This window comes from Leptonychotes weddellii, chromosome 2 (genome assembly GCF_054177405.1).
Source record: "Leptonychotes weddellii isolate Sample4059 chromosome 2, ASM5417740v2, whole genome shotgun sequence".
In the NCBI taxonomy this organism is placed as follows: Eukaryota; Metazoa; Chordata; class Mammalia; order Carnivora; family Phocidae; genus Leptonychotes; species Leptonychotes weddellii.
This window is the reverse complement of record NC_138370.1, coordinates 125,075,086-125,088,203: the sequence shown is the minus strand read 5'-3', so window position 1 is coordinate 125,088,203 and position 13,118 is coordinate 125,075,086. Positions and strand designations below refer to the sequence as shown.

The 13,118-nt window shown below is 36.1% G+C and overlaps 1 protein-coding gene across 1 annotated transcript; it reads left to right on the top strand.

Annotated features, from left to right (window-relative positions):
* The first annotated feature begins 712 nt into the window (after window positions 1–712).
* On the top strand, window positions 713–4,120 carry CXCL8 (C-X-C motif chemokine ligand 8). The gene is made up of 4 exons (XM_006729809.3): window positions 713–871; window positions 2,039–2,174; window positions 2,462–2,545; window positions 2,988–4,120. Exons 1-4 carry the CDS (start codon window positions 808–810, stop codon window positions 3,016–3,018), a joined length of 315 nt encoding a protein of 104 aa, XP_006729872.2. The 5' UTR covers window positions 713–807; the 3' UTR covers window positions 3,019–4,120.
* Window positions 4,121–13,118: the final 8,998 nt, after the last annotated feature.

Sequence of the window (13,118 nt, the reverse complement as noted above, 5' to 3'; positions counted from 1 at the left end):
CTTACAGTAAGGTCCTTATATCACTTTCTTCTTCTGATAGACCAAACTCTTTGAAAACAAGTATTTAGTCTTCTCTATCTCTAGATCCCCACATTACTCAGAAGTTACTTGATAAATATTTTTGGAACTGAAGATGTGCCTTTTCATTCTTTCAAACATACATTAGAAAGCCAAACCTTGTGAAGAGTTGTAATATGCTCCTTGGGAATGGTAACAGTTCCTGGAAACTTTCCAAAACACTCAGAAAAAGACTTCTCAAAATTATGTCTTCAATAAAAGTGGTTGACGAGATTACTTTCTCTATCACTGCAGCACACATAATTTACCTAAAGAAATGACCGTGCCCTAAAAGGGTAATCATAAATGACCTTACTCTAACAACTGCCAGATAGTACAACAATAAACTTATTTATATATAAAAAAGTACAACTGATAATAATGTATCAAAGAAGCTTGATTATCTAACAATGGTTTTTAAACATGTTTTAAAACAAATATATTTTTAAATAAAATAAATTAAATTCTGTTAAAGATCCAATAGAACTTCGATCCTGTCAAAAATTTGATGAGACAAATTAGAGGAGTCTGATGACTCAGTCTGCTCTCAAAGGGCAGGCGGATGGTTGCATATTGTGGAATTTCCTCTGACATAATGCGAGAATGAGGGTGCATATTCTCTGCTGCTCTGAATAATATAAAAAGCCACAGAAGCTCTCCATCCAACAGAAGTCCCTTGGGACAGCAGAGCTCACCAGCATCTGGGACAAGAGCCAGGGAGAAACCAGAACGAAGGCACCTTGTGTCAACATGACTTCCAAGCTGGCTATTGCTCTTTTGGCAGTTTTCCTGCTTTTTGCAGCTCTGTGTGAAGGTAAGCAGACTTTTCTGGTCCATGGAGTTTTCCTGTGTCTAAATGGGATCCTCAGATAGCAAGATTGCCCTTAATGCTTTAATAGCAAACATCCTTTTTATTCAAGTAAAGGAAATAATATTTGCAGTCACTTAATGTTAAATTGAAGCTTTAATTGTTTAGGTTTTATCTCTACAATACTTAGAAAAGTATAAAGTTTGATTAATAGAGACACCCCATTCCTATTTTTCATACTCTATAGGATGCATACATATAAATGCATTAATATAAATCTGCAATTTAGAGTATTTCTTTTTTTAAAAGATGTATTTATTTATTTTTAGAGAGTGAGAGAGAGAGTGTGTGGGAGAAGAGGCAGAGGGAGAAGGAGAGAGAGAGAATCTCAAGCAGACTCCTCGCTGAGCGAGGAGCCAGATGCAGGGCTCAGTCTCACGACCCTGAGATCATGACCGGAGCCAAAATCAAGAGTCGGATGCTTAACCAACTGAGCCATCCAGGCGCCCCTAGAGTATATCTTATGAAGAGCCACAATTACCCATATTATTTATTAATATCGAGGGAGGGAACTCGGGTAACTTTACTCCACGTGCAGTTTTATTGACAAGCTTCAGACGCTATCATTTCCTCTTGGATTTAAAGACACCCTGACAAATTGTCAATCTTCTTGGATCCCTCCCATGAAAGAAATACAGTTAGAAATGTTTGTTTTCACATTTTTTTTCTTTTCCATTAAGCATTACAGATTTTGCTAAGATAAGAGACATCTTTGTGAAACTTACATATTTCTATTAATTCCTTCTGAAGGCAATTTCTCTGTGGTTGAATCTTAGTTTACATACTATAAATAGCATTGTGGTATCACAGAAGATTACACAATATCAACTAGAAGAAAAAGTACCATAAGGATGTCAACATTTCACAAAGACAACTCCAAGTCTTTATGAAGGAAGTCAATCAATGCTGTCATTAATGACAGCTGTTGTTTTTTTAATTCAACTTAGGGGCTAGGAGAATATCCAGGCTTCTCCCTCAAGAATGACTTTACTAAAGAGGTGATGTTTACCAAACATACAGTCACCATATTATCAGGTGGGAATTAAGGAGAGAGTAGCTAGCAGAGCCATGTTTGGGATGAAATTAATCCTTGTTTTTATTATTTTTTCACAGCCGCAGTTCTGTCAAGAGTGAGTTCAGAACTTCGATGCCAGTGCATAAATACTCACTCCTCGCCTTTCCATCCCAAATATATCAAAGAACTGAGAGTAATTGACAGCGGCCCACATTGTGAAAACTCAGAAATCATGTAAGTACTTTCAAAAGTGATTAGATATGTTAACTACAGCAAACCTATAACAGAGGAAGGTGAAAGTATCCAGCAAAGTTCTAGGTACAGGAGTACAGTAGTGGGCAGAACAGAAAAGAAAGATTCTTTGTCTCCATGGCTTTTAAATATGGTAACTTCCATGCCTCGTAACTAAAAACGACTTGGACTCAGATTTTATGCTCGTACTTCAGGAACCACAAACTGAAGGGCAAAGGGATGTCTGAAACCTGCTAAGTACTGATTTAATCATATCTCTCTCATTTCAGTGTAAAGCTTGTCAATGGAAAAGAGGTGTGCCTGGACCCCAAGGAAAGATGGGTACAGAAGGTTGTGCAGATGTTTTTGAAGAGGTAAGTTGTGTTTTTTGGTTGGTTTGTTTGTTTGATTCTTCATTTATCCTGAGACATACAGTCTAGAAGTTAGCCTATAAATTTTCTGTTGCTGCTGGAATTCTACTCTTTTGGGGATCTGCCCTTTTGATTAAAAAAAAAAAGTAGCAATAGTGAATTAGTTGTATTCTTGACTGGGAAGACCATACATCTCAGTTTGACCAGGGAACTCTGGGCTTATGCCTGTACCCTGTATCATTGGTGTGGTTCCCTTTCATTCTCAGAAGAGTCCTGGCTTGGATGATAACTTATCTGTCTCTCTATTCATAGTTGAAAATTAGGATACTTCTGACACATGAATATCTAAGACTATTCATTTCCCTCGTAAATATATATTCAAGAACCATACTTTCCTCCTTATTAGAACACTGTTAATTAATTTTTTTATTTTATTTATTTTCAGGGCTGAGAAACAGGAATCATTAAACAAATAAGCACATTCTCCATGGTTTCCAAGAATTCCTCAGTAAAGATGCCGATGAGACTTCAAAGAAATCTACTTCAGCACTTCATGTTCCGTGTGGGTCTGGTGTGCGATGGGCAGATAAAATACAATATGCCCAGTTAGATTTGAATATTAAGTAAAACAATGAATAGTTTTTTTCCAATGTCTCATATACGTTGTCCTATGCAATATCTAGGCACACTTATATTAAAAATATTATTCATTGTTTACTGTAAATTCAAATTTAGCTGAAAATCCTGGATTTATTTTGTTGTTGTTACATCGTTCCACCCCAGCCTGCTGGCCAGGATGCACCAGTCCCTGTTCAACTTTGTCTTGGTTTCTTCTTTATTCCTCAACTGGAGAAAAAGTATCAGCCACCATCCTACCTCACAGAGATGTGAGGACATGTGGAAGCACTTTAACTTTTTCTCATGTTATCTGAATTATGTTCAAGTGAAACTTGTTTGCTTATTTATTATTTATATATTTATTTAAGAAATAAATATAGGAATATGTGTGCATAAATTTGGAAAAATGGGAAAGGAAGTATTGTTGATAGGCTGGTAGAATGATGGTAGTGAATTTATATTTATTTTAATATTAAATGATGTTATATTAGAGAACTATTTTGAACAAGGTTGCCAAATTTAGCAAAATTAAAAACAGACACCCAATTCATTTTGAATTCAGACAATGGCTAAATTTTTTAGTATATCATTATTTATCTGAAATTTTCATTGAACTGGCAATCCTATTTTTGATATTCCCAGTCTTGTCTTATCACAGGCAGCCTTGTTGTGCAGTGCTGTGTTGAATCATCAGAACCCTGAGTTAGAATTGTTTCTCAAAACAGCAAAACTTCAACAGGCAATGTTAACAAAGTAATTTCTTGCTAGATAAAACTTATTTATTATTTACAAATGGATTTTAATAATTTCACTTAAATTATTGTGTTTTTAAACACTGACTTTATTTTTTGAGTTTAAAATGCTTTTATGTGTTCCCAAAGAGATTTTTTTCTGTTTTTGATGTATGGAAATATAGATGTAATCATAAAATATTTAAAATAAAACTTCTTGTCAAAGTCATCAGGTGTTTATCTTTCTTTGATAGTTTTAAAAGTTATTATTTTATATCTTTTTACATTAAAAATACTTTGAGTTAAAAAACATAAATTCTGGGGTTCCTGGGTGGCTCAGTCATTAAGCCTCTGCCTTCAGCTCAGATCATGATCCCAGGGTCCTGGGATCCAGCCCCGCATCGGGCTCCCTGCTCCACGGGAAGCCTGCTTCCCCCTCTCCCACTCCCCCTGCTTGTGTTCCCTCTCTCTCTGTGTCTCTCTCAAATAAATAAATAAAATCTTAAAAAAAAAAAACACATAAATTCTTGGGGCACCTGGGTGGCTCAATCAGTTAAGTGTCTCAGTCTTGATTTCAGCTCAGGTCACGATCTCAGGATCATGAAATCAAGCCCCATGTAGCTTTCCACATTCTGTGTGGAGTCTGCTTGGGATTCTCTCTCTCCCTCTGCTTCTATCCCCTGGTTCTCTCTCTCTCTCAAAATAAATAAATAAAATCTAACAAACAAATATAAATGCTTCCCTTAGTATTTTGTATATTATGTGGAAAATTACAAACCTCTATAGAAAAACAGATATCTTTTCCAGAGATGGGTTACAAACAGTAGTCCCTTCCATAGAATGATGGAAATTTTCTCACCCCCCCACCTTGTATTCCATTTTGCTAATAAGGCTGACTTCAGATTTTTAATTAACCAACCCAGGTGTTTGTACAGCTTAGCACAGCTGAGCACTCAGTGAAAGAGGGAAGTGAATACTCTTTACAAAGCACTTCTCTGCTCATTGAGGAGTAAAACAGACACATATGAGATGAGGAAGCTTGAATATGATTAAAGACCAAGCATATCTGTAAATAATTCAAACAAAACTCTTAAAAGTAAAAATTATAATAGTTTGACTAAAATACTCAATGGAGAAGTTTTATACCAGAATAGACACAGCTGAAAAGAAAATCAGAGATCCAGGAACTAAAACAAAAGGACTTTATCTGGAATTCACATCAGAATGATAAAGAGGTAGTAAATAGGAAAAAGTAATGAAAAGACATGGCGGATTTGGGGATAAGGTCTTACCAATGTCTAGTTGGATTTTTACAGGCGGAGGAGAAAGGAAAGGGTCAGAGACATTTGAAGTGACAATGACTGAAAACTTACCACATGATGAAGAACAACAATCCATAGTTTCAAGAAATCCAACTTATCAATGCCTAACTTTACATTTCTAGTCAAAAAAGATGGATCTTAGAACTTTGATTCACACTTATCTACCTCCCAGCTCATTTACTATTGCTTTTGGGTATTTTAAGTCCACTTTCTTTTAAAGCTCCACAATGTTGAGGGAGGAAGTGTCCTCTCCTATTTTCTCACTCATTGGTTCACATTGCAACCTGCTTTTGCTATGTCATTTAGCTCCTTACAACTACTCAGGTACCTGCAGCTCCCATTTTTTCCATGGGTCGACATTATCTGCGGTGTGGAGCACAAAGCCCATTCTTTCTCTCTTCTAATTCCCAATATACTTCCTTACAAAACTGTGCAGCGTAATAACATTAATGAAAGATTTATGAGTAATGCACAACCAGGAACCAAAAGGAAAGTCAACCCTGGTACTCACCATTCCTAAAAATGTTGTTTCCCTGTCGAGGTGATTTCTCCCTGCCTCTATTTCTTCTCAGATCCTGTTAGAGGGCCTCTTCTTCCTCAGAGTTCTGCCCGAGTTTCATATCCACGTTGTCCTCCGCAGATTCAAGTTCCCTTGGCTTACCACCCTTTGCAGTCTCTCATCGTGCGGATCTCATATAAATAAATGTGAATTTATATGAGTAAATAAAACAGATAGCAGAGAAGAAATTTTAACAAAATGTTCATAGGAAAGATACAGGATTTTTCAGAAGCAGATAGCAAAGAGTTATCTAACCTAACTCGAGTAGGCTTCACTGAGAAAATCTAAACTAGAGTCTGAACGGTGAGTAGGAGTTAGCTACACAAAGGGAAGAAGGATGCGTGGAGAAGGGTGGTCTAGATATCGGGGGAGAAGTAATTTGTAGGCAAGAACATGTCACAAATTGAGAAGTGAAATAATTTCAGTATGGGTAGAGTTTGGCATGAAGCAAAACAAATACTAACAGTTCAAGCTATACTAAATGGACTATGGAATCTTGAAAGGGCTTAGATTTGGAAATGAAAACTTCTAGTAGATTCCAATTACTCTCATTTTAAATTGTGAACCTTACAGGCTGTTCTTCCTGGGTCTCCTCCCAAAAGGAAGTGAGAAACCATAAAAAAAAAACAATTCAAAAGTCTGATCTTGGGGGATTTTTAATGCTATTTGTATTATTAATTTGATTAGAGACAATAATAAAGTGCTCACCTTAAACCTGCATTAATTGTAAAATACATACATAGTACATTCAACAAGCAAAATTGACTAATTTTCATAATTGCTATTTGGGGTTTGTTTTTTTGCTAAAAATGCATCAAGAAATAGATTCATAGGTTAAAGTTACCTAAGCAGAATCTTTTATTCTCAAGATTTTGATAAATAAGTAGATAATATGAATCATCAAAGAACCCCCAACTTTATATAAAACCTCTTACTGTGTTAAGTACACATTGTTAGTATGATCAGTGTCCAACATTGAAAGCCAGGTGAAGACATCTGCACCAAACTGGTAAATCTTAATAATGACTACTTCTCAAAAAATCTACTTTTTAATTTCATCTTTAGTGCCTTTAAAATGTGCTAAAGGATTTTCTCCACTTTCTCATCTACGCTGTCATTGCTATAGGACAGCAAAAGTATTCCATCAAGGGGCACCTGGCTGACTCAGTCGGTTAAGCATCTGCCTTCCACTCAGGTCATGATCTCAGTCAGGGTCCTGGGATTGAGCCCCAGCTCCACATCAGATCAAACTAGAGATTAGGCATCATGTAAACAAGCCAAAAAAGAACAATGTAAAAGAATAAGAGAAAGAAAAAGAAGTAAGAGAGTAAGAATGAGAGAGAAGGAAAAGCCAGTCAATTTGCTGAACTGAAAATTTTTACTTTATTTTGCATAAGTGATATTAGTAAAATTATGTATATAGACATGGGTTTTATTTGTATAGACAGACTTAGACACAAACTCTAACATGCAATCTATTACTCCATAACTTTAATCCACTTTTGTGGAATACAAATTACAAATCTAATTTTACCAAGTAGAAACACAAATGTAAATACATAGACACACACACACAAAATAAAAAGATATGGAGAGATAATAATAAAGTGTTCCTTAAAACTGCATGAGTTGTAAAATACTATGATACATAATACATCATATGTACAACATACAAAATCAAATAATTTTCATAATTGCTGTGTATTTGCTAGAAATGTACCAAAACATGGATTCATAGGTTAAAATTACCTAAGCAAACTCCTTTATTATCAAGATTTTGACAAAGCAGCAGATAATAATTTCCTACTATAATACATCTGTTTTGCCATCCAGGCTATGTTTGAAAACTTAAGAAGATAAGATGAAAAAGTTTTGCTTTTGGTTTGTGGTAGAAATATAACAACCAAAAATTGCTTAAGACTGTATTAACCCTGCAAAAACAAAAGAAAGCTTAAAAAGCAATAATTACTCCATTACTCACTTAAAAAAAAAAGAAACAGCAGCAAATAATTGCCCCACGTTCAGTAACCATCAGCTGAATTTGCAGAGATCACAGACAGCAGATAGGGAAATTTTCAGTGTAACACAGTAAATACCAAGCTGTTTGTTTCCTCAAGATTTACAGATGGAGCAATCAGGAATTCTCCAAAAGATTACTTAAGGGCCAAAGAACCCAACTCCCAGTGAGGGAAGAAAGAGGGCTTTCTACACTTTTTGCATTCCCATAGATAAAAATCAAGTTGGGTAAATATTATTGTTACAAGACTTTTCAACATCTTTTAGTAAGCTGATAGACTTAAAAGAAGAGTATGTTGGAAAATTAAGATGGGAAACATTTGCAGATATTTCCACATAAAGTCTGCTTCAGACCTATCTAGAGAATGTTCTGATAGCTGTGTAAAAAATCATGGTGCTTGGGCTGAAGATCTATCTTAATATAGCTAGCATTTCTATTTCATAGGGCATGATTTAGCTCATGTTTTCATCATGTTATGACGTGGTTCTTTTCATTGTCTGCATCTTCAATTAATCTGCCGTTCATCCCATGCTGTTCAAAATACCTTCGCATTTATATTTTTAGTGTTTCCCTAAATGAAATGCTTATGGGAAAGCATGCTGGGAGATACCTCTGCCTGGATTTACATTTTCTTTATGCTTCCAAAGGTTTTCACCAAGCCCCTTAGGAATCCCATATGGAGACATGTTTTATTAAAGTCACAACTTGTTTCTGCTTAGGTCTCTACTGGTCTCCAGCAGCCTTATCATGATTTATGTGAGTCAGCCTGCTACCAACTTTCCACACTAGTTTTATTCTTCTCTAGTATATGCCAGTCACATTTAGTAAACAGCTCATTCGAAACTTCTCAAATGAAAACTTGTTATTATTGATTCCATTTATAAATATATCTGGATGTTTTTAAAAATCTCCTATTTATGAGCTCCTCTCGCAAAACTTGAATGAAACCTCTGTGCTGACATGAAATGCACTCTGATTTCAAAGGACTTGTAAGTCCTTTTTCTAGCACTAAATTTTTTCTTGAAGGAATCTTTTCAGTGTCCCAGTTTACTTAGATTCTCAGTTTCATTTAGTCTGCTCTCAAAATAGAAGTACAAGTTAGTAGCAACTAATATTAGAATTTAGATTATATCTTTCATATGTAATATTACATAGATTTTATATAAGCTGTGTGTTTCATGTTTCAATCCATATCTTCTCCAATTATTTAAAATTTTGATGGGATCTAATAATGAACAAAGATATATGAAGTCTGATTTAAAAATATGGGATGCTCTGTGTGGCATTTATTAAGAATAGAATGAATGCCATTTTCATATTTGCTTTAGACACAATACATTGGTTTTTATAGATTTAACTTTTGAAATTTTGACTCTTGAAAAAATCTGTGGTATAAGAGAGTATGGGTTGACAATTCTGATGCTGCTACACATGTAACTGAACAATGTAATTGAACAACTAAATAAATGAACGGCTGCTGGGAGCCAGGTCCTCACTGTTGTAGTAGCAGCTTTCAGATAAGCAAGAGGAAGAGATTAAAATAATCTATGTAGTAATGAATTAGAGTTAGAGACATCAATATGAACTCATATTTAGCTTAGTATAGATATAGATGGATACACATAGGAATACTTATAAAGAGGTTAGTAAATACAGATATAGTTCCTTCCTTTGTCTACTGATAGGACTTAGGAGTGATGATACTGTAGTAGCGACAAGCACACCATTTTCCAATAAAATGAACCAGAGCTTTTTGGAGAAATGTTTGATCATAGGACTGGGTCAAGAACTATACAAGAAGTCCTAAGCATCTAGCATCAGAAAGTAAGGAAGTGCTTCCCTCCAAAAAAAATTGATGAGGGCACGTCAAAGAAGACCATGAACCAACTGAAAGCTGGAACAATGGCCAAAGCTTGAACAAATTGAGAACAAAATAAATAAAACAGTGCATTATAACAAACATAACAAAAATATTCATGAGTCCATACTGATAAAAATAAGTGGTTGAGTAAATAAATAAATGGAGAAGAGACAAATCTCCCATGCAGAAGAATTCCAAATAATTTACACAGATACTCCTTTCTCAAGGAGATGGAATGTAACTATGTACTCCTAGGTGTGGGCTGTGCATTGTGACTTCATTCCAAACAAATTACATTATGGAAGGGGGAGGTGGGGGGAGTAACTTTACAGCAGAGAAACCTGAAAAACACTATGTCAACCAAGGTCAACATCAACAGTGATAAATTATATTGATGGAATGCAATGATGTAATGAAAATGGCACTTTATCTCTCTGGTCTTCCTCCTGAAAACCCACAATCCCAGTCTAATCATAAAAAAAAAAAATCAGAAAAATTCCAATAGAGAGGCATTCTGCAATATATCTGACCACGCTCCTCAAAATTGTCAAGGTTATCTTAAACAAGGAAGTTCTGAGGAACTATTATATCTAACAGGAGCCTAAGGAGACATGACAACAAGTGTAATGTATCTTGGATTAATCTTAGAACAGAAAAAGAACATCAGGTAAAATCTGTGAAAATCCGAATAAAGTACGGACTTCAGTTAATATTGTCTTGGTCAATTTGGGCTGCTATAAAAAAGTACCATAGACTGGGTGACTTATAAACAACAGGTATTTATTTCTCACCATTCTGGAGGTTGGAAAGCCATGCCAGGCTGGTTAGGTTCTAATAAGGATCCTCTCCTCAGTTGCAGTCTTCTGAGTCCTGCTTGTTATTTCACTTGGCGGGAAGCAGAGTCTGAACAAGCTTTCATGTCTTTTCTCACTAGGGCACTAATCCCTTTCAAGAGGCCTCTACTCTCATGGCCTAATTTCTTCCCAAAGTCCTCGCCTCTTAATACCATTACTTTGGGGGTTAGGATTTCAACATACAAGTTTGGAAAGGACAAAACAGCCCATAACAATAATGTAATGGTATTGGTACCCTACTAGTGTTAAGATGTTTATGATCCTGGAAACTGGGTGTAGGACATACGGAAACTCTCAGTAATGTCATCTCAATTTTTCTGTAAATCAGAAACTGTTCTTTAAAAATAAGTCTATTTAAAAAGATAAGTAGGGGGCGCCTGGGTGGCTCAGTTGGTTAAGCGACTGCCTTCGGCTCAGGTCATGATCCTGGAGTCCCGGGATCGAGTCCCGCATCGGGCTCCCTGCTCGGCAGGGAGTCTGCTTCGTCCTCTGACCCTCCTCCCTCTCATGTGCTCTCTGTCTCTCTCATTCTCTCTGTCTCAAATAAATAAATAAAATCTTAAAAAGAAAAAAAAGATAAGTAGGGAGATGGGAACAAAATAAATAACCTACAGCATGTAGTAAGTTGTTGTTTTCTGCCAATAACAATAAACCTGGTATGTGGGCTATGAAACTGATCTGTAGGGAGTATGGCCCTTAGGCAGCGATGGAGGTAAGCTTATCATTCATCACATCTGTGCAGCTTTGTGTTTCTTTTCTTGAGGTTTGCTACTAGAACTATGCTGGGCTTTGAGGACTTGCCAAATCTCCAGCTATATTTCGCAAAATATATCAAGGTTCTTCTATAATAATTATAATCGTATTCAGTGACCAAACAGGTTAGAAAAATGTATATAACAGCAAAGTACCATCAGCAAGAGGTCATAGGTATTGTGGTGAACTGGAAAACACATGGTGTACCTGGAGTCATAATAATTTAAATTATCTTAAAACGCAGAACTTGCCAAGCCAAACTCTTTTGGCTGCCAGTCAATAACAGAATTGACTGATAACAACTAAGCCCTCAAAGAAATGTTTATCTAGTAGTCAAATCTGGCACTACAGATATTCCTCTATGATTAATTCTACAGTTCCATTTATATCTACTTTCCTTAGATTAGGGTTGGATAATCAATGTTGAACCACTTAGGTTTTAGGGCTGTAGTTTTGGTTTTGGGTTTTTTTTTTGTATCTGGAATGACAGAGTTGAGAAATATGAATAAGATACCATTCAATAAATATGATTTAAAAGTCAAATTATTCCTTGAGTCTTCACCAGGCCCAGTGAATAAGAAATGCAGCAACAAAGGAGAGATAAGGGCTGAAAGCAATCAAGTGTTAATGATTGTCTCTTTTTCACCCTGTTTTCCCCAGCTACCTATAGCTGGCTCAACAGATGGGCTAAGCCTGAACTTCAGTTTTCCCCAGTTCTTAGGTGTATACTGACAGGATGAATAAAAATATAAGCACTAAACTCAGGAGCAGGTTCCAGCAACCCAATCAATGGGCCGTTAGCTCCCACGGTCTTCTATCTAACCATGTTTCCCAATAATTTGTCCTTGAATTAATATCTCCTTGTATCTGTGTTCTGTACTGGCCTTGGTCAAAAAACAGGACTCATTGACTTAAGCATCACTTTGAATTTTCTCTGTAGTTACTCTATCATTTACCTCTGTCCTCTCCTCTCACTTTAATCTCAAGCATTAATTGGACTAACCAGACTGGTGTAGTTCCAGGCAATTCCACTCATTGAGTCTAGAGACAATTCTTCATCCTCCTTGTCCCATCCCCCTAACAGAAATCTTACCACATTTGGACATATGCTCATTCCCAGAACAAACTGAGCCATCACTTGGAATTTCCTGCCTACTTCAATGGACCTTCTGATCCTACTGACTGTCTGAGATTCCACTGTCCTTTGGACATATAATAAACCATAGAAGTGCCTTAACTGGGATTTGTTGCTTCAGTTGACTTAGTTGTCTCCAATCCTGTCTGAGCTCAAGTGCACTTCTTGGCCACCAGCTGTTCTCCACACAGTTTCAACTTCCTACTCTTCTCTCTCATCCAATGTTAATAAGATCTTCATATGATTTGAATTGTGATGACGCAAGAAATGAAAACAGAAGATAGGAAGAGAGACATAAGGAGATGGAAAAAGAATGCAATAAATATGAGTTCTGTACATAGAGAATAAAATATGAAAACCAAGTTCCTCTTACTAGGACTTTCTTTTGACTGACTTACAACTCAATAAGACTTGGTTGGCATTCCGTAAAAGTAAAGCTAAAGGCTTTTTTCTTGAACCATATAATATTTTCTTGCCTTGCGCTGTGTTTTAGCAACCCCAGATTCTGACCATTTCTTTTTCCTCCTAACTATACCCCCTGACTTTTTCTTTAAATGTAATAACTGAGATTGAATTTCCAGTACTGACCCTTGGCTCCCTTCCTTGACTATTATCTGTACTTGCCCCTTGCATTGTATCTGCCTTTGACTATTCAGAATGTCTTTCAGCTTAATTCTAACATAACCTTGAAATCTTTTTATTTAGCTCTAAAAAGAAAGAACTTGG

Bases quoted from the DNA above. Each gene is read 5' to 3' on its own strand.
- CXCL8 (XM_006729809.3), top strand. From the start codon at position 808: ATGACTTCCAAGCTGGCTATTGCTCTTTTGGCAGTTTTCCTGCTTTTT. The intron at 872-2,038 runs GTAAGCAGACTT...ATTTTTTCACAG, and splicing joins TTTTGCAGCTCTGTGTGAAG to CCGCAGTTCTGTCAAGAGTG. The intron at 2,546-2,987 runs GTAAGTTGTGTT...ATTTATTTTCAG, and splicing joins GTGCAGATGTTTTTGAAGAG to GGCTGAGAAACAGGAATCAT.